Below are 20,283 nucleotides of genomic sequence, written 5' to 3' on the forward strand. Positions count from 1 at the left end.
TCTCGCCTTTTCATCTTGGCTGCACACCTCTAGACGACATTCTACACATTGCACTCCTTGTCGACATGTCGCTGGTGCTTGAGACTAATTGGAAGTCACTGTTTGCTCACTCCTTGGTGCACACATTTTATGTTCATCATCAGTTATTTGAAGGAGGCTCCATGAAACCCTGGAATTTGTTTAGAGGTACCTCTACATACTGTGTTAGAGTGCTGTTTTGTGCGTTGTAGGTTCGCGCAAAACCAAATTGCACCTTGTAATATACCCTTTGACTGTTTACTACAATTAAAGTTGCAATGAAACATTGGCCACGAGAGGTGACTCTGCCAACGTGGCCAACAAATTCCCCACATAATTTTCTCCATGGGTCATTTTGGATGTTGACAAATTTTCTTGTAAATAATGAGTGTTATGCACATATGTTTCTTCTACTTTTCAGACAGGTACTTCAGTTAGATAAACCCCAGCAAAAGCAGCAAGAGAGTCTCGTAGGGTCACACCAAGGATAACGGCATTCCTGCTCGAGTCCCGGGTCTTCTCACCGTACTTCACTGAGCATAATGGTGCATTCCCTTTCCTTAACTTTGTGGGAGCCAAGGGTGAAAGACGACGCAGAGGGCACGTGACAGGCAGTCGGCGGAGAAAGAAGTCACGAGCTGGCGCGAGACAGTGCGTGCTGAGCGAGGCTGGAGCTGGGCAGGAACATCGGAGCCGGGCTGCCTGGCTTGGAGCGGTCCACCAGCGAGGTTCAAACCGGACCGGTAGAAACGGCGAGTCCTGGCCATCTAGCCTAGGCCACGACGATCCCGGGGTGGTTCCGCAGCGAGACTCGGGCAGTGATAGCCCGGGACAGCCAGCCTACGCAGCGCTGGCATGGGAAGGACGATCCGCAGGCCTGGACACTGACTCCGACTGTGAGCTCTGATCGACGGACGACAACAAGGGTCGGCGTACCTGGACTGCTGGCTCTGAACGACGGGCAACCGTGAGGTAGTAAACTTATTCGCTGTCTTCTCGGTGCTGTATGTCACTCCCTGGGCGACGGGCGGAGCGCATACCGATTGGGCGGTGATTATTAGTAGCTAAGCGAACTCCATAAAGAAACCAGCATTAAAATGGCACATCCAACGTGGGGCTCGTTTGGTATGCCTCTGCTTCTAGTCGTCCCCAGGGAGTCTCACGGATTTGTTGAGCGGGTTGTTCACTAACGCTAACGATGCCCGTTGAGGCAAATAGATTAAAATTTTGGCGACTTGTCTCACGGTAGAGCTCAGCAGGTGTCTCCTCGAATCAAGTACCTAAGGGGCTCGAAGAACGAGGTTGAATACACGCTTTCTCGGGTACCCTAGAATAGTGGTTGGCAGGAGTCGGGGAGCGCGGTTAAGATGTAAGAAAGTCGTCTCCAGAGGCAGAGGAGAGTCACGGCATGTTCGCTGGAAGGCAGGATAACGAGTGGCAGGAGGGGAAACAGCCAGGACTCATTGCAGATTTAGGATTTAGGCTTGGGGTGATGCGGTAGGCAAGTAAGCACTTGTCGAGGCCTGGAGTGCAGATGGGTTTTTGACAGTGGGTGTTGGAAAGATTGCGGAAATGGCAATGGACACCGGGAACACCGGCAGACGAGATTGTCAGCGGGTGTCGGGTAAACTGGCGGAAATTGCGGTTGGCACCTGGAACGCTGGCAGGCGAGTTAATGAGCACTATGATTTGTAACTGCTGGGCCAAGACGGCTAGTTTCTTCGCGTCAGTCCAACAGTCGACAAAAGGCGGAGGGACGACTCTCCCTTGAGGGGGGTCGTTCCAAGAAAGCTACGAATTGATTTAGATGATTCTTTCTTGACTTCACTCTGGCCGGTCGTGGCACTGACAGCAAGACTTTTAATAAGTTATGTCGCGTCACGGCCTGGCCGGGGATGCGGCGGTAGACATTTAGGTGGCTTGTAGCTGTCCAGCTTGCCTTGAGGTGTGAACGGTTGAAGCGGGCTTGCTCGCTGAGCGTGAACGGTGGAAGCAAGCCTAAGGCCCACTTCAGACGGGGCAATTTCCCCCAGCAACTTAACGTCGCAACACCAGCAACACAGGCCGCCTGCGTTCAGTCGCTGCAACCAAATTGCTACGACTTGCCATCATCATCATGAAATTTGATTTTTCTTGCAATATATAGACGCACAACTACGTGCTAAAAACGTGTTTTTATATCTTTGACTGGCATTAATACTCACTCATGTTTCTGAAAAAGTTTATTTCCAAAAACGATCCATTTGAAACCAGGACCAAGTCTTCAGCTGTCATCCTCACCACCACAGGGGTGTCACGTGAAAATATTGCATCCCTGATTGGCTGCTGTTGCTTCAAACTTTTCCAGTTTGTTCGAGTTGCGTGTCTGTTTTAAGCCGAACCTGATCTCAGAAATTCGTGCTGATCTGGGAAAACCTAGGGAACTACCCGCCAGCAATCTCAAAATGGCTAGAAAAGTTGCCCCATCTGAAGCCGGTTTTAGGGAACTGAAATCAAGGGCAGTGGAGCTCTCGGTTCAAACCCACCTAGAGACGTTTCTTTTCTTTTTGCCTCTTTTTTAGTATACAGTATATATATATATATATGTATATATTTATATTTATAAATAATACTTTTTTTTAAGTTTTAACGTATAGGCACATAATTTACACACTAATTCACATTCAGAAGTGCTTTTATTCACACACTGTGGCTCCCTAGTGCTTGCAATAGCTTCTTGCTAAGCTATTGCAAGCTCTGCAAAGGGAGGGGCATCTTCCCACCCTTTGCAGGCTGTAAAGCTGTGGCTTGCACAGCTCTAGCAGGTCGCACCTCGCACACTGGCTCCATCATCAAGCATAGGGGCTGCATGAGTCGCGCCACACCGTAAGGCTATATACGGTCGGGTCACAGCACCTGGGACCATTCGTCGCTGCATTCAGCTGTGGTATGGTGGCATGGTCAGGGCATGAAGCAGGGGTACAACTTGGAAATGCTCATCTTCATCACATTTGAAGCACATTTTTTTATTACTTTTGTGTTGAGTTGTCAGCATTTTAAGGGTGAGGAAGCAAGCAGCAGCGAGAGCAAGAAAAAAATTGAAAGCCGCTCTTATTGAGAATTTATTACAAGCACTAGGAAGCCGTGGAGTATTCTTAAAACGCTTCTAAAGCTGAATTAGCGTATAAATTATGTGCTAGTGCCTCAAAAATAAAACAAACAAACAATTTAAGTATAATTAATAAGGATAAAAATATACACCAGGAGGACTCAACCAGAACAACACAGTCTGTAAATTTGAAATTTGACACCATAAACCGCTTGGCCACCACCCAATTTTATTTTTAGGTCGTTTATCGAGGTATATGAATTTCGTTTGCAGCTGTGGGCTGCAAGAGAGATAGCCTTATTTTCATTTACTTTACTATTCCCACCAAATATGGCAAGTGACCAAGAATAGAACCTCATTTGTCGGCCGAGGCACTGTGCTTGCATCAAGGCAAACTAGCCTGGCTTGGTAGGCCTATATTTTGTTTCATCACCCGTTTAGGATTCTGTTGTCGCTCATCCAAAGAAAAAAAACTGACTAAGTCTGACTTATCCTGGTGTGCAGGTACCCTTGGCAGTAAACTCTGCTAAGTGGGGCAAAATATATATTATACATTTTTTAGCAAATATGCATTGTTTTAGCAAAATGAGCTACACTATTTGACTAAGGTGAAACAGAACGAGCCTTTCCACCTGGGTCTGTTTCCATCTTTCGCAGTGTCGAAGTATTGATTACCTAGGTTTCTCTTGGTGGGCTTTCTTTCGAGAGGGACCCCGGTGTGTGAAAAATGTGTTGTGAAGAAAAGTTGAAGTGAGCTAAAGCAAAGAAGGGAATGTCCGCACGCTGAACCCGCAGAGAACGCTTGTTTGTCTCGAGTTCAGTCGTTGCACAAAGCGACCCTGGCTCGTGATGTCTTGCATCAGTGCGCTCAGTTTCTTTTTTTCTGTGTTTAGCTCGTACCTCGCCTGCCGGCCTTGCAAGCACGCGGCGCTGGACTCTTTTTTGTCGCATGCTGGGCAGTTACATTTTGCATAGATTTTTGGCAACCAGTTGGGACGGAGCGGAGAGGCATGCTTTCGGTTTCGATTAAACAGCCGTTTCGCTCGCGCGACAAAGCACGTGCAGCTGCAAGCCTGCCGGAGTTGCCCTCACGTGCATGCGAACCAACGATGCGAACATAATTGCACGACAGAGGCACCAGCCGGGACGCTTGCAATTCAGTGTTTTACATTTAATTACTTTTGACGAAAATCTGGCACGTCGGCAATCAGTAAAACGGTGGCAAGCGGTTTTTCGGAATTGCTTGGCAATGCCTACAGCACTGTACACTTGTGGGATGTCGCAATGTCTCTATTAAAATTGGACAATCAATACTACCCTAAGCTAAAGCAAAGCTTGCTCCAGCTTTGCAGAATGTTTCGAAAACCAAAAAGAAATGTGTCATGTCATTGGCATTTCAGTTACATCTTGAAAGACTCCCAGGTGGCCAAACTTCACCATAATTGGTTTATTTCGGCGAGCAAGATTCCCTTCGCGTGTCCAGCATTTAAAACAAATATTTTTATTTTTATTACAATATCTGCTTTAAAAGCTACTTTTGCTGCTCCAAAACACTGTTTTGGCTGCTCCGAAAGGTGCTCCAAAACGGCTTAGGCCAATCACATCACTGCTATATGAGTTTCAGCATTTGTCAAGGAGCGCAAAAATCAAAGCCCGGGGGTTGGCCATTGCAAAAATGTTGACTCGGAAGCGCATAGGGGGAAGTTTTATAAAAGTATCCACCTGCTTCTACAAGAGAAACCGAAACTAAGAATGTGGGTTCCATTTGAAAAAAAAAAAACATTGTCAGCCCGAATTAACTTGGGGGCGGCACGAAGCAAACAAGCCACGTTACTAGTAGGCTTGGTTCAGGCTTTTGTAGGGGTGGTCGATGACTCTGTGTTTTCTAAAAAGTTATCTTTCTCTAAAAGTGTGGTGGCCGAATATTCGGGGATGGGCATTGAGTCGGGATGTTAAGGTAAAAATTTCATCAACATGCCGGGATTCATGTGCCTTGTCCCCCTAGCGAGGGGGACAAGGCCTTCAAAATTTTAGGTTCGCAAAATTGGTGTGTCAGTATTGACGTCTTATTTTACATCAGGCCTCTCATATTAAGACTCACTATAAATGACATGTCTAAAATTCGTATGGGTGTACTTCCTTCGAGCAAGTATATGGTTCTGTCTCAAAAGGTCTAATCTGATGTTGACTGCACCTCAGGTCTGCACCGACAATTCATCAGGACGAGACCCAACCGGGACATTAGGGATGAGTGGCTTAAGTAAGGAAGGCTACATATACGACAGCTTCTTGCGGACAAGAACCGAAAATAGATAGACGGTGGATGTTTCATTTGCTATGCCTTTTGGCATGCACATTCTGTTTGTTATGATTGAAGATTCCTGCAGAGTTCAATTTCAACTATTGTAAAAAACCGAGCATGCGCTCAGATCGCAGAAGCGCCTACCCCGTGATTCGAAACGATCCGCAAATAAGCAAAGTGCATACCAGACGCCCATACACCTGTTTTGAGCCATGCTCAAAATATTAAGAGCACATCAAGCGCCAGGTGCTTTGGCGTCTTTGCCACAATGGCGCCGGTTGCAGAGCTGACAGACCCGTGACTGGCACAAACCATGGCATGGCCTTTGGGAATAAGGGAATCGAGATTAAAGACGTAGCGCAGAAATTGGAGGCGAGTGGTGAAGGTGAGCAGAGTTAACAGAAAACAAGGACGAAGGGAGTTCCGTCGCATGAGGCATCTGTGTCCCGTGTATGTAATTTTGAGTGTGCTGTAGGTGGCTACCCAAAAAAATTGTTACTTGGACGTAACTAATCGCAAACCTCTCGCAGTTTCCACGGCCCACAAGCCAGCTGGCGCCAGTTCGTTCTCGTTCAAAGGTGAGGATTCTAGATTTTCTAGATTGCTCTGAAGCAGCAATACTGAAGCCAGACAAGCGGTACGGCATATTTAATTGACGGAGCCCAGAACGACTGGGGACGCTTTCACTGAAGCTTGTTTTGGTGCAATACACGCTTGTATTGCAGCAAAACAAGCTTCAGTGAAAGCGTCCCCAGTCGTTCTGAGCTCCGTCAATTAAATATGCCGTATCGCTTGTCTGTCTGGCTTCAGTGTTGCTGTAGGCGACAAAACATGTGCCAAGTTTTGTCACAAGAGGCATATTATGTCACGCACATGTAATTTTGTGGTGGCCTTGTTTCAGGCTTTTGTGTCTCTGTCCGGCCAAAGCATCTGTGTTAGACTAATCTTTAGGATATGTGCAGCAATTCTTGGCAGCAAGTATTTTTGGCAGCAGGAACACGAGTTTGTTCTCGGCCACCAAAAGCAAGTATTTTCAAGGCGAGCTATTGCCCGCCTATATGAGTTTCAGCATTCATCAAGGAGCGCAAAATCAAAGCCCGAGGGTTGGCTATTGCAAAAATGTTGACTCGGAAGCGCATAGGGGGAAGTTTTATAAAAGTATCCACCTGCTTCTACAAGACAAACTAAAACTAAGAATGTGGGTTCCATTTGAAAAAACAAAAACAACATTGTCGGCCCGAATTAACTCGGGGGCGCCACTGAGCAAACAAGCCACGGTACGAGTAGGCTTGGTTCAGGCGTTTGTAGGGGTTGTAGATGACTCGGTGTTTTCTAAAAAAAATATTTTTTCTCTAACAGTGTGGTGGTCGAATATTCAGGGATGGGCATTGAGTCGGGATGTTAAGGTAAAAATTTCATCCACATGCCGGGATTCATGTGCCTTGTCCCCCTAGCGAGGGGGACAAGGCCTTCGAAATTTTGGGTTCGCAAAAGGGGTGCGTCAGTATTGACGTCTCATTTTACATCATTCGTCTCAATTTTAAACGCACTATAAATGACATGCCTGAGATTTGTTTGGGTGTACTTCCTCTCAGCAAGTATATGGTTCTGTCTCAAAAAGGTCTAAGATGATGTTGATCGCTCCTCAGGTCTCCACCGACGATTCATCAGGACGAGACCCAACCGGGACACTAGGGAGGAACGGCTTAAGCAAGGGAGGCTACATATACAACAGCTTCTTGCGGACAAGAAACGAAAATAGATAGATGGTGGGTGTTTCATTTGCTATGCCTTTTGGCGTGCACATTATGTTACTTATGTTTCAAGATTCCTGCAGAGTTCGGTTTCAACTATTGTAAAATACCGAGCATGCGACCAGGTCGCACAAGCGCCTATTCTCTGATTCGGAACGATCAGCAAATAAGCAAAGGGCATACCAGACACCCATGCTTACTGATTACCAGCTGAACGTTGGGAAAAGCGACGAAGAGAGAGAGAAACACACTTCGTTGCTTTTCCTAACGTTCAGCTGGTAATCAGTAAGCATGGATAACCAACCGGCTCAGCTACAGGCCATCACCAGACACCCATCCACCTGTTTTGAGCCATGCTCAAAATATTAAAAGAGCACATCAAGCGCCAGGTGCTTTGGCGTCTTTGCCACAATGGCGCCGGTTGCAGAGCTGACAGACCCGTGACTGGCACAAGCCATGGCATGGCCTTTGGGACTAAGGGAATCGAGATTTAAAAAGTATCACAGAAATTGGAGGCGGGTGGTGAAGGTGGGCAGAGTTAACAGAAAACAAGGATAAAGGAAGTTCGTCGCATGAGGCATCTATGTCCCGTGCATATAATTTTGAGTGTGCTGTAGTTGGCTACTCAAAAAAATTGTTACTTGGACATAACTAATCGCAAATCTCTTGCAGTTTCCACGGCCCACAAGCCAGCAGGCGCCAGTTCATTCTTGTTCAAAGGTGAGGATTCTAGATTTTCTAGATTTTTCTGAAGCAGCAATACTGAAGCCAGACAAGCGGTACGGCATATTTAATTGACGGAGCCCAGAACGACTGGGGACGCTTTCACTGAAGCTTGTTTTGGTGCAATACACGCTTGTATTGCAGCAAAACAAGCTTCAGTGAAAGCGTCCCCAGTCGTTCTGAGCTCCGTCAATTAAATATGCCGTATCGCTTGTCTGTCTGGCTTCAGTGTTGCTGTAGGCGACAAAACATGTGCCAAGTTTTGTCACAAGAGGCATATTATGTCACGCACATGTAATTTTGATTTTATCCGGCTTAGTGTGCTGTAGGTGGCTGGTCAAAGAAATCGGTACTTGGACGCAACTAATCGCAAATCTTTCTGGCAATTTCCAAGGCCTAAGAGCCAGCAGGTCCCAGTTTGCTTTTCCTCAGAGGTGAGAGTCCCAGATTCCCGAAGCAGGAATACTGAAGCCAGACGACCGGTACAGCATTTTTAATTGACGAAGCTCAGAACGACTGGGGGCCTTCATTGAAGCTTATTTTTCTGTAATACACGCGAGCGCAATTGACGTATGCCTAGTTACGTCGCAAGAGGTTATCTATGTCCCGCGCATGTGTAATTTTTTAATCTTTCCAACTTAGTGTACTTGAAGGTGACAGCGCAGGAAAAATCGAACTCACACCAGACACTCAGGAAGACAAGCACACGCGCTGAACTTACAACTCTTGTGTATTCGACTGCTTCATTTTTCTCTTCAGCGTCTGGGTTGACTTTTCAGAACGTGATAAGTAGAAGAAGTAGCACGAAATACAAAGGAAAATTCTAAAGAGAAGGCAAAAGAACAGTAAAAGAGAAGACAAATGAAGAAACGGAAAAAATATCTATACGAAACACATACAAATCGTCCCTCTCCCTCATCGCTATCATTTAGATAGAAATTGCAGCTCTTTGATCGACAGCGCTATAGAAGGACTACTTACACACTTGTCCTTCAGCTGTGCTATCCTTTCCGCTTCCATTATTTCTCTAGTAAATGCGTCTCTACTCCTACCTATTACAGAACAATTTTCAAAATGTGCTATACAGCCACAATCGCGACAATGGATTCCCAAGTGTCCAGCTACGACTCGGTGGGTGTTATAAAAATGCTCTCTTAAACGATCATTCAAACACCTTCCAGTCTAGCCTACATACTCTCTACCACATGAGAGTGGGACAGAATATACGACTCCTTCAGTACAATTTACAAAGCTCTTTTGGTGCTTTTTCGAACAACCAACTTCCCGGTGTGCCGATCCGTTTACCTTCCGGCACAGGCTTAGAAGCTTATTTGGTGCTGAAAAAGCAACATTAATGTTAATGCAGTTACCTATCTTTTTTAGACCGTGCGAAACTTTATGTATATATGGAACAACGGCCGTCCTTTTCTTTTCTGTATTGCGTTTAGGTCGTTCACCCCATCTTATTCTCTTTAATAAATCCTCTGCCACGGCTGTAAGTAATGCACTAGGATATCATGTTGACTTTAACCTGGCGATTTGAGCATCAAAGCTAACCTTAATTGAATGAATACATGACTTATTACTTTTCAGACCGCGTCAGGATTTTTGCAAGGTGGTTTCCTTGAACTGCTCACCGTATATTTTAAATCTATGTTTGCATGTTGGGAGGGTAACACCTTTCTCCAAAAAGCAGGGTTATGCATTGGTTCATGCATAGTACCACTTTTGAGTAACCTTTACCTCGCGCATCGGGGCCGGATCCTTTCACGTAGCTTAGATGCTTCTTCTGTTGTGAAGGTGTTTCGCTTTGTAGATGATTTTTTGATTGTGCTAGATTGTGCAGCTAAGGACTTTCAAATATTAGTCTCTAATGTTCTTTCCTGTTGTAAATCCTGTATAGATCCACCAGAAATCACTCATGAGCTCTCCACAGAAGGTTCCTTATGGTTCTTGGACCTCAGATTAATTTTTTCGGAGCATCATGTATGTTGGTCATACAAACCGAGAGGGAAGAAACCACTTAATTTTCAGTCAGCACACTCCAAGCTTGTTAAGCGAGGCATTGTTAAATTATGTCTCACCAGTGTGCTTAATAAGTCTTGTATTCATTCACTTAATGTTTGCTCTGATGCTCAAATCTCCAGGTTAAAGTCAACAGGATATCCTAGTGCATTACTTACAGCCGTTGCAGAGGATTTATTAAGGAGAATAAGATGGGGTGAACGACCTAAACGCAATACAGAAAAGAAAAGGACGGCCATTGTTCCATATATACATAAAGTTTCGCACGGTCTAAAAAAGATAGGTAACTGCATTAACATTAATGTTGCTTTTTCAGCACCAAATAAGCTTCTAAGCCTGTGCAGGAAGGTAAATGACGGCACACCGTGAAGTTGGTTGTTTGAAAAAGCACCAAAAGAGCTTTGTAAATTGTGCTGAAGGAGTCGTATATTCTGTCCCACTCTCATGTGGTAGAGAGTATGTAGGCTAGACTGGAAGGTGTTTGAATGATCGTTTAAGAGAGCATTTTTATAACACCCACCGAGTCGTAGCTGGACACTTGGGAATCCATTGTCGCGATTGTGGCTGTATAGCACATTTTGAAAATTGTTCTGTAATAGGTAGGAGTAGAGACGCATTGACTAGAGAAATAATGGAAGCGGAAAGGATAGCACAGCTGAAGGACAAGTCTGTAAGTAGTCCTTCTATAGCGCTGTCGACCAAAGAGCTCCAATTTCTATCTAAATGATAGCGATGAGGGAGAGGGACAATTTGGAAAAGTGTTTCGTTTAGATATTTTTTCCGTTTCTTCATTTGTCTTCTCTTTTACTGTTCTTTTGCCTTCTCTTTAGAATTTTCCTTTGTATTTCGTGCTACTTCTTCTACTTATCACGTTCTAAAAAGTCAACCCAGACGTTGAAGAGAAAAATGAAGCAGTCGAATACACAAGAGTTGTAAGTTCAGCGCGTGTGCTTGTCTTCCTGAGTGTCTGGTGTGAGATTAATTTGGCTGCGCTGTCACCGTCAAGTATGGTTCAGTAACTCGCCCAAGCTTCCATCCTATCGACTTAGTGTACTTTACGGGGCTACTCAATGTAATTGCTACTTGAACGCAACTAATCGCAAATCTCTCTCCCAGTTTCTCAGTTTCCACGGCCTACAAGCAAGCAAGCACCAGTTTGTTTTTCCTCAAAGGTGAGCATTCCAGATACTTTAATTAGGTGCACGGTGTAAGATAATACTCTTCAGGTGAGGACAGCGCGCTCTTGGCCACGGACCGATGAAGTTCGCTCTTCACACTCTCTCACTTTGGTTTCAAGCAACGCCAGCAGGTGACTCGTCGACCCGTGGGCACGTTCAAGACGGCTCGTGCCGCCTTATGTACCACACGCGCAGAGCTCCAGCGAGGTTGTCACACGTGCAGAAAGACCATGGTGTACCGGGGTGTCATGACAACGAGATAATGTTTTTTTGCTGTCACACAGTTCCGCCGTTTGGCCGCCGGTGGCACTGTCAGTCGTGGGCACGGTGGCAGCCGAATGATGCAGTCTTTCGGATGCCCGTCGAACGAACACTATTTGATTCCTCGCGCCGCTCATTCAGCCCCGGCGTGTCCTCACCTAAAGAGTGTATCTTTCACCGTGGTTAGGTGCAAAGCAGGAACTGTGAAGCCAGACGAGCGGATAGGTGTATTTAATTGACCAAGCTCAGAATGACCCGTGGCAGTGGAATGGAAGCTTATCTTTCCGCAATCAAACACAGACATAATTTTGAATCTATCCAGCTTAGTGAAGGATTGCTACTTGTTGCAAACTAATCCCAAATTTTTATTTTGCAGCTTCTATATGGCTACAGCTAGCAGGTGCTGTTTTCATTGAAAGGTGAGGATTTCACGTTCTGTTTTCAAACAGCAAGTTTTTGAATGAGGGTCCTAAACAATTGACTTTCTTTTGCAGTAAATGCCAGATCCTCCAGTTCAGCAATATGTTAAATATATTTGCTATGAATAAGCCCAGTGTTTTGCTTCTTTATTCATAATTTGACAACAGCAACATTTTTTATTTTATCACTCAGAAATACACACAAGAAGAGACTGCGTTGCGGAGAAATGCTGCGCTGAACGTGATTTTCCAACTCGTGTATAGTTTTATTGGTAGCCAATATAATATATTGGATTCCAATATCCATAATACGCTAAGTACACTGGAATCTTAAACCCTTATTGGATCCCCATAGACACATGGGGATCCAATAAGGGTTTATACGGTATTGGATTCCAATCTTTTCAGCGTATTATGGATATTGGAATCCCATAACAAAACCTTATTGTAATACAATACAATAAATGTAATGTTTTCCAATACACTGTCTATATTGTATTGCAATACAATAAAAAGATATTGTTTACCAATATCCATAATACGCTGTTTATATTGGGGTTTTCCAATAGGGTGTATAATGTTTTCTAGTATCATAATATTTTCTTGTATCATAATGTTTCCATAATGTTTTCCAGAATCATAATGTTTTCTAGTATCATATTGAGATGAATTTCTGATAATTCAAACTTCTGATAATTCAAACTAAAATCTGTGACCTCCTGGAATTTGAATTAATGAGAGTTTACTGTACAAGCGTTTGATACAAAGATCAAATCGAGTAGTACGTTATTTTAGGCGATAATCGAAAGTTCCGTAAATCCGGACAGGACTATAATAACTATCCGGCCATGTAGCGGGCCTGATCTTTAATAAAATGAAATTTAGTTTTGGCGCAATGCTCGCGCAAATTCATTATACTCTGACGAAATGGAGCAGAATAGAGCAAGGTAATGGCGCAGCAAAGCCCGTAACAGAGCCAAGTTGCAGGCATAGCGACAATTAGCGCCACCTACGACTCCGGGCAGAGAGAGGCGTGCCACCAGCGTGTCCCCAACTCCGGGTCCGCTGTGCCTCGTAAGCTGGACGGGAAACGCCTTCCTGTCCCCGGAAGGCTGCCGGTCCTCTGCCTTGGGTTTCCTGCGATGCCATCGAAAAATCATCAGTGACACCAAACATTCTGCCAACTTAATCCAACAGTACTGCAATCAAAGGGGGTCTATTTATTCCCCCCCCCCCCCCCAAAAAAAAAAAGAAAAAAAAAAGAAAGTTTAGGGAGCGCTCCAGTTATTTATAAACTGGTTTGAAATTTGCGGTGAAACGGACCTCACGAAACGTAGGAACATGGAGGAAAAGTGTAATCCCGGAAATTCCAATAATTTTGGTAATTGTTGTCAAACTAAAATTACAAAAAAAAAAAAAAAAAGAAGCAAAACATTTTTGCTCTGTGACACAGTCGGAAAAATTCAATGATTGGAGGGTTGGAGCGAAGCGGTTGCAGCGAAGCGGCTGCTGCTGCCAAACAGAGGACGTGCAAATATCGTCGGCCTCGTCGCCCCTTGCATCGTCGTAAGTTCAGGCTCTGAACGCGATCGGCGTTACCAATGCGCCCGGCCTGCTTAAACTTTCGCGTCAGCAAACCCAACGCGCGCCGGCGTAGAACGATGTTCGTCGTTCACTTTTTTCTCCGTCATAGAATCCAACGTGGTGGAATCAAAGCAGCGACTGGGGGCAGGGAACTGCCCTAAGGTGAGTTAAAAAAAAAAAAAAAAGACGACGAAGCAAATGCTAGGAAAAACAAGTGCAAATAAGCATTCGTTTCTTACCATATGTCACACAGAAGTCCGCGAAAAAACAAATATTCGCCGGCCGGCTTCGGCGGATTCGATGCACTCGCGTTTCGCAGCAGCCTTCAACGTTTACGCGTTCAAAACTGTAGCGCACTCCGAATAAACATGGACGAGTCTATTTTGCCGGAAGCCGGCAGAGTAGTCCGGGCGGGCAAATGCCGGCAGTTTCTTCCCATTGGCTGGCTGCAACCACGCGACTATACTGACGGCATATTTTTGCGGGGGCAAGCCGTTACCGTATTCCGTGTACCGCACTACCGGAACCATTAAAGCATGTTCTTAAGCGCGCGAAGCCCAGCCCATAGGGAAGTAAATTCGTAAATTCTTGGTGAGCTGGTTTTAAGCGGTCAATGAACACGGTTTGTTTTTGTCCTTTGATGTCGAGAGTAAAATTGTAACGACCGCCGTAGGGCTGTTGAAGAGGTCTAGCGTATCGGCGAAGAAACACGTGTGTGCGTGTGAGAAGGTACTACCGGCGAGGAGGAGTGGGTCGGATGTTGTGCATTATCAACAAATTCTCAGCGTAGCTCGGTAAATCCACTATTATTGATCTGGCCCATTTGTGAGAACTTATCATGGTAGACGTAAGGTTCCATAAACCAATGCAGTTAGGCTACAATAGACGTCCGTTTTCAAAGCAGTGTGGAGCCCACGATCCGTGGTAAGAGGTGTACACCGAATCTGGATACCCAAGCGTGGCCGACGTTCTCGGCACGAATATCCTGGATCGGGTAGGCTTCGACCCAACGCGTAAATCAGTCAATGCAGGTGAGCAAGTAGTTATATTGTTTGATGGTCAGGAGTGGTAAAGGACGAAAAGGGTGAAGATGTGCGCCGAGTGACCTCGGAGTGTTGGCACTGGAGGCAGCACGTGTCCACTCCCTCATGTCGCGATTCACAGTTAGTCAGATAAATCTGAGTTACAAGTCATCGTGTTGCGCGTATCCCACGACGTGACAAGCAGTGAAAAGAGTGATAAAGTTTATCCGGAATCTCGATGGAACGAAAGGGCGAGGACTGCCTGTCGACATCTCACAGACCAATGGCTCCTGTTAAGGGTTGTATTTCCTAGAAAATGAAATGACTAGAATGAGTACGAATGTTCCCGACCTCATCCGCCTGTTCTCGTGCCAAAGTTTGGTAATCAACAAACGGTGGCAGCGAGAGTTGCGATGTCATGACGATGCGGGAAAGTGTGCCTGCTGCGCCGTTGTCTGAACCTTTGACGTGACGAATGTCGGTGGTGAATTCGGATATAAAAGACATAAGTCGAATTTCACCACGCATGCTGTTTGCAGACATTAAAGGCCGCCTTGCAGATTCGTCGTCTGCCAGCAGAAAACCGGTTCTCAGGTTCTTTATCTCTATTCCCTCCTGCGCCCTTCTCACTCTTCTCTCTTACCTTCCTCACAAGGACGGTATCTAAGCTGCTCCCTGCAGAAAGGAGGGTCTCCCTCTTTCTCGAAGGGAAACGAGGAATTGAGGGAGAGTTTCCTTCTTTCTATTTGTTGGTCGGCCTTTAATGCAAATGTAAGAGGCTTAACCAGTAAGAACGTGGAAGTCTCGACTTTCGATGAAAAGGCGAAAATGTTTGATGGCGTGGTATATTGTTAGTCATTCTCGGCCGCGGTACTTCTTTTCACATGGTACGAGCTTCTTCAAGAAAAATGCCAGTGGTTAAAACTGAAGAAAGAGTTAACAAGTAAGACGAATACACCATCACATCTTTCTATTCTTTCTTCAATCTTGACCCACACCAACACACTCCTCGTCCATTAATGCCAGGGGTTGCCAGCTGTTATTCACAACCTAATGCAAAACAGCTCCTGTGGCCTCATTCGAGGTGTCAACCGTGACGTTTATCGGAGCATCATGGTGGGGATGAAGAAGGATTGTAGCCAAAGTGAGGTCGTCTCTGATTTGCTTGAAAGCATGCGCCGTTTTGTCTGTCCAAACTAATGGTATGGAGTCCTTTGTATTGCTCTGCAATAGAGGAGTCAATGAATGAAGGCTATGGGCAAGTTCGCGAATAAATCGCTTGTAAAAGTTAACTAACCCGAGGAATTCGTGAAGTCTGCGAATGCACGACGGCAGAGAAAAATTGGCGTTAGGTTCCACCCTCGCGGGCAAGAACGAAATTCCTTCAATGTTAACATGATGACCGAGAAAGTCGAGTTCGTCGGCGCCCAAGACACACTTGCTTTTGTTAATGGTGATGTCATTGCTGGCCAGTCAATTAAAGATGGTGCGAAGGTGTTGCGATCGTGCTGTTGTTCATTTGCGTTGAAAACCAGAATGTTGCCGAGGTACGCAAAGCAAAAAGGAGGCCTCGGACGACGGTGTCCAGGAATCGCTGGAATGTTTGCCCAGCGTTTAGCATTCCGAACATATGTGAAGATATTCAAACAGGCCGAATGGTGTTGCTATAGCGGTTTTTGAGATGTCTAGCTTGCTGTACTACTGGAATTTGATGGTGTGCGCCTTTACCAGGTCAACCTTTGAGAAGATGGTAGATCCTTGCACGGAGGCCGTGAAATCGCCAATGCGTGGCGTGGGCACCCGTCAGGGAAAGTCGCATTGTTGACAGCCCGGTAATATCCACATCGTCGCCAGTCACCAGGTTCCCTTTTAGGTACCACGTGTAGTGGAGAGGCCCGTGGACTTTTAGATGGTCGAATAACGCCAAACTCTAGCATATGCTTCAATTAGTCTTTTGCAATTTTGAGTCGTGCGGAAGGCAAACGTCCAGGACGAGTACAGACTGGTGGTTCTGTACCTGTAGTGACGATGTGGCCACGTCATGCTTACCAGGCGTATCCAAACTGTTTACCGTGATTAGTTGCGAGTACAATTCAAGGAGCGTTTCATATCATGAAGATGGAAGATAATGAATAGCGGCTTCCATGAGAGGTTTTTGGCATACTGCGCTCACGGTTAGGTTGGAGTCGAGAAGGCGTTTGCTGTGCATATCCACGGGTAGGATGAAACATCCAAGAAAGTCCGCTCCCAAGATGGGATATCACATGGAACATCCGCAACTGGGAATATTTAGCGAAATGTTCTTCGGAATTTGATGTCGAACGTCAAGAATTGTTCTTTGTAAGTCAAAATCGATGATTTGTTTGCTGCATGCAAAATGAACGGGGACTTTTTCTACTTCGTGAATCGAATGAAACTAGAAGAACACAAACCTCAGTGCCCGTGTCGAGATTTTATTTATTTATTAATACTGCTCACCTCGTGGAGGCGATAGCAGGAGTGAAACTATATATTTGAAAAAAAGAAAAAAGTGCCGTTATACAGAGTTCAAAATCTCGGCAGCGCCTTGCTGCAACGCGACACAGACAAGCAAAGTGACTGGCTCATCCAATCCCATCGGAAAACACTCGCGAATATAGAATGCATAATATTCAATCAAGATGCAACTCACACATACAACAACTATTTACTTTTTTAACCGATTTGGGAGAGGAATGAAGACAAGGTTGAACTGTTCACAACGTCGGCTGGCAGGGAATTCCGTTCTATAACAGTGCGTGGAAAAAATGAATAATGAAATACATTGTTTTTAGCAGAAAATTCCCTTATTGACAGTTGATGTGATCGTCTTGTTAATCGTGGCTGAAAAAATGAGATATACTTGTTTTTGTTAATCTTTAGCTGGTCATTAATGATTAGATAGAAGAATTTTAATCGATCTCTCCGTCGTCTATTTTCAAGACTCTCGAGGTTGGCATTTTGCAGGAGCTGGCTGGGAGACACAGACCAGCTATAGGAGTTGTAGATAAACCTTACCGCCCTCCTTTGTATTTTTTCCACTTTATTTTTGTTTACTTCGGTGTGCGGATCCCAAACCACTCCTGCATATTCCAGAATGGGTAGCACGTAGGTCTGGAATGCAGTCAGCTTCGCCGATACACTGGAGCGCCCCAGGGATCGTCTCAGGTAGCCTAGCTTTTGGAAAGCACGTCTTGAGATGTAGTGAATGTGATCGTTCCATCGTAGATCCGACGTAATGATCACCCCTAGGTACTTAAATGATTCAACTTTTTGCAGAGGTACGCCGCCTATTGAGTAAGAAAAATGTGAAATAGTTTTTTTTCGTGTGATGTTCATAAATACTGTTTTTTCCGCGTTAAGAGTCATTTGCCACTTCGCGCACCATAAGTTAATTTTTGCCAGGGAGGCATCGATGAGAAGGTGGTCGTCAGGACTAGAAATTTCAGTGTAAAGAACACAGTCGTCGGCGAAAAGGTTAATCTGGACTGGTATATCATCTAAGATGTCATTAATGAATATAAAAAAAAGTAACGGTCCAAGAACGGATCTCTGAGGCACACCAGAGTCAACGAAAACAGGTTCGGAAATCGTTCCATCTATGACAACCCCCTGTCGACGAAGTGTTAAGTAGTCACTAATCCAGTTTGTAATCATGTCGTTCCTTAAGATTGCTTTCAGTTTTATTAATAACTTCGGGTGGGATACCTGATCAAAAGCTTTTGAGAAGTCCAAGAAGACCACGTCTGCCTGGCCACGACGGTTTAGGACTTCAGAAAAATAATGCGTGGTTTCAACCAACTGAGTGGAAGTAGACAAAGCTTTGCGGAAACCGTGTTGCCGAGGATGCAGTAAGTTACTTGATTCTAAAAAATGACAAATATGCGTAAATATTACATGTTCCAATAATTTCTCCGCAGTACACAACAGTGAAATTGGTCGGTAATTTGTCACAAACTCACGATCTTCGGCCTTAAAAACAGGGATAACTTTTGCGTACTTCCACTCTGTGGGTACCCTGCCGCTATCTAGAGACCCCCGAAAAATAACTGTAAGATATTTTGCACACCATTCGGCATAACGGCGTAGAAAAGCGTTCGGAACGTTGTCTATCCCGGTAGATTTTTTAACGTCGAGATCGAGCAACAAAGAAAAGATTCCATCTTCACAGATCGTCAAGTCGTTCAACAGAGGGGTATTCGTCGGCGCCTCAAAAGTGGGGTGCGTGTTATCATCTATTGTGAAGGTAGATTTTAAAAAAAATTGAAACAGTTTGCCAGTTTTGCTTTGTCACTCACATGCTCCCCGGCCACTTTAAGACTACTGATTGTCAGTTTACGAGACGAAAGATACCTCCAAAATTTATCTGGTGATTTCAGCATAAAATTTGGCAGTGTTTCAGGATGGTATTTCTGTTTAGCCGCTTCAATGCTTTCTTTCAACTGCTGTCTGAAGTCGTCAAGGTTACGGCTCCTGCCGTTGTTAGGGTGTCTCTTACAACTTTTCTTTACTCTGTTAATTTTACGTACCAAGTGGATGATGTCGCGAGTCATCCAGGGATTCTTTTTGTGCGTCGTTTTCTTAATTTTAGGCACCTAATCTTTGATGCACCGTACCAATGATTTAAAAAAAAGCCAGAGCTCATCCACATTGCATTGAGGAAAGTCGCTAATGGCTGAAAACTCACAGAAAGCCTTTTCCATTTCGTCGAGAATACAAACATCATTCGCCTGTGCAAAATCAGAGACATACACTGTTTTGCTCTGTTTCTCAGGTTCCGCAGTGATGGAAAGGGACAAGTGAACTGTTTTATGGTCAGAAATTGCGTCTAGAGCGGAAATGAGAGTATCTTTCTGTGCTAGAGTGTTGCTGACAAATACTAAGTCCAACGTAGACCTGGCGGAACCACACACGCGAGTTTCACACTTCACTAGCTGGGTCAGGTTGTGAAAAAAAGCCATGTCAACCAAAGGTTCAGCCTGTGACGAAAGCGGAACTGGGTAGGTGGACGACCAATCAATTTCAGGCGTGTTGAAGTCCCCTGCAAGGATTAGGTTCCGCTCCCCTAAATTATTGTTCGTAATGTACTCATTTAACTTGATAAAGAATGAAGAATCAGGGTTAGGGGGGGGGGCGATAGCATGCTCCTGTTACTATAGTTACTTCTCCCAGACCTGTCTTAACCCATAGGCATTCCAGATCGGGAATGTCAGCTAGTCTGGTTACTAGAAGTTCGTCCCTAAAGATCACTGCCACACCTCCCCCTCGCCTATCACGGTCTTTTCGAAGCATCCGGTATCCCGGTGGAACTATTTCATGGTCTGCAATGTCATGGTTCAGCCAGGTCTCCGTGACAACAATAACATGAGGCGAGTAAGCCAAAATGAGGCTCTCGAGGTCAACAACCTTGTCTACCACACTTCGTGTGGTAAACAAGGTTGCACGATACAAACTTATCCTGAGTGCTGGTTAACGAAGGCAAAATTATTTCAGGGTCCCTTCAAAAATAGTATACCCGTCATTTGCTTATTGCCCCAAAATAACAACATTTGGGACTAAGGTACACAAAATGTGACTAGTCCCATGCAAGACAAAGCGATATGCTAGTATAACATAATGCGGGATACTGCGCCACAAACAATGACAAACACAAACACCGTGCTTGTGTTTTTCCTTTAAAATACATTACGAGCAAAACATGCACAGTGTTTGTTCTTTTTTTCTAGCCACTGTCACTGACACTACATGTCAGATCCGAACCAGCTCGACTCCATCACCACCTAAACGTATTAAAATCGTGCAGTCATGCAGCGTTACAAACTTTTCATTGCATGTAGAGAGTTAAAATACACTCGTGTGTGAATTTATGATCAGTTATACATTACTTTCTC

General features: G+C 44.9%; 1 protein-coding gene across 1 annotated transcript in view; it reads right to left on the reverse strand.

The window, feature by feature from the left end:
• LOC8035978 (PIH1 domain-containing protein 1) overlaps positions 1-20,283 on the reverse strand; it is an 88,382-nt gene that overhangs the window by 14,404 nt on the left and 53,695 nt on the right. The window contains exon 6 of the mRNA XM_040209767.3: positions 12,782-12,905. Within this exon, the coding sequence (XP_040065701.1) occupies positions 12,782-12,905 (124 nt within the window). The remainder of the gene's footprint in view (positions 1-12,781; positions 12,906-20,283) is intronic.

The sequence above is a fragment of the Ixodes scapularis genome, unplaced genomic scaffold, assembly GCF_016920785.2.
Source record: "Ixodes scapularis isolate PalLabHiFi unplaced genomic scaffold, ASM1692078v2 PGA_scaffold4__175_contigs__length_147842914, whole genome shotgun sequence".
Classification (NCBI taxonomy): Eukaryota; Metazoa; Arthropoda; class Arachnida; order Ixodida; family Ixodidae; genus Ixodes; species Ixodes scapularis.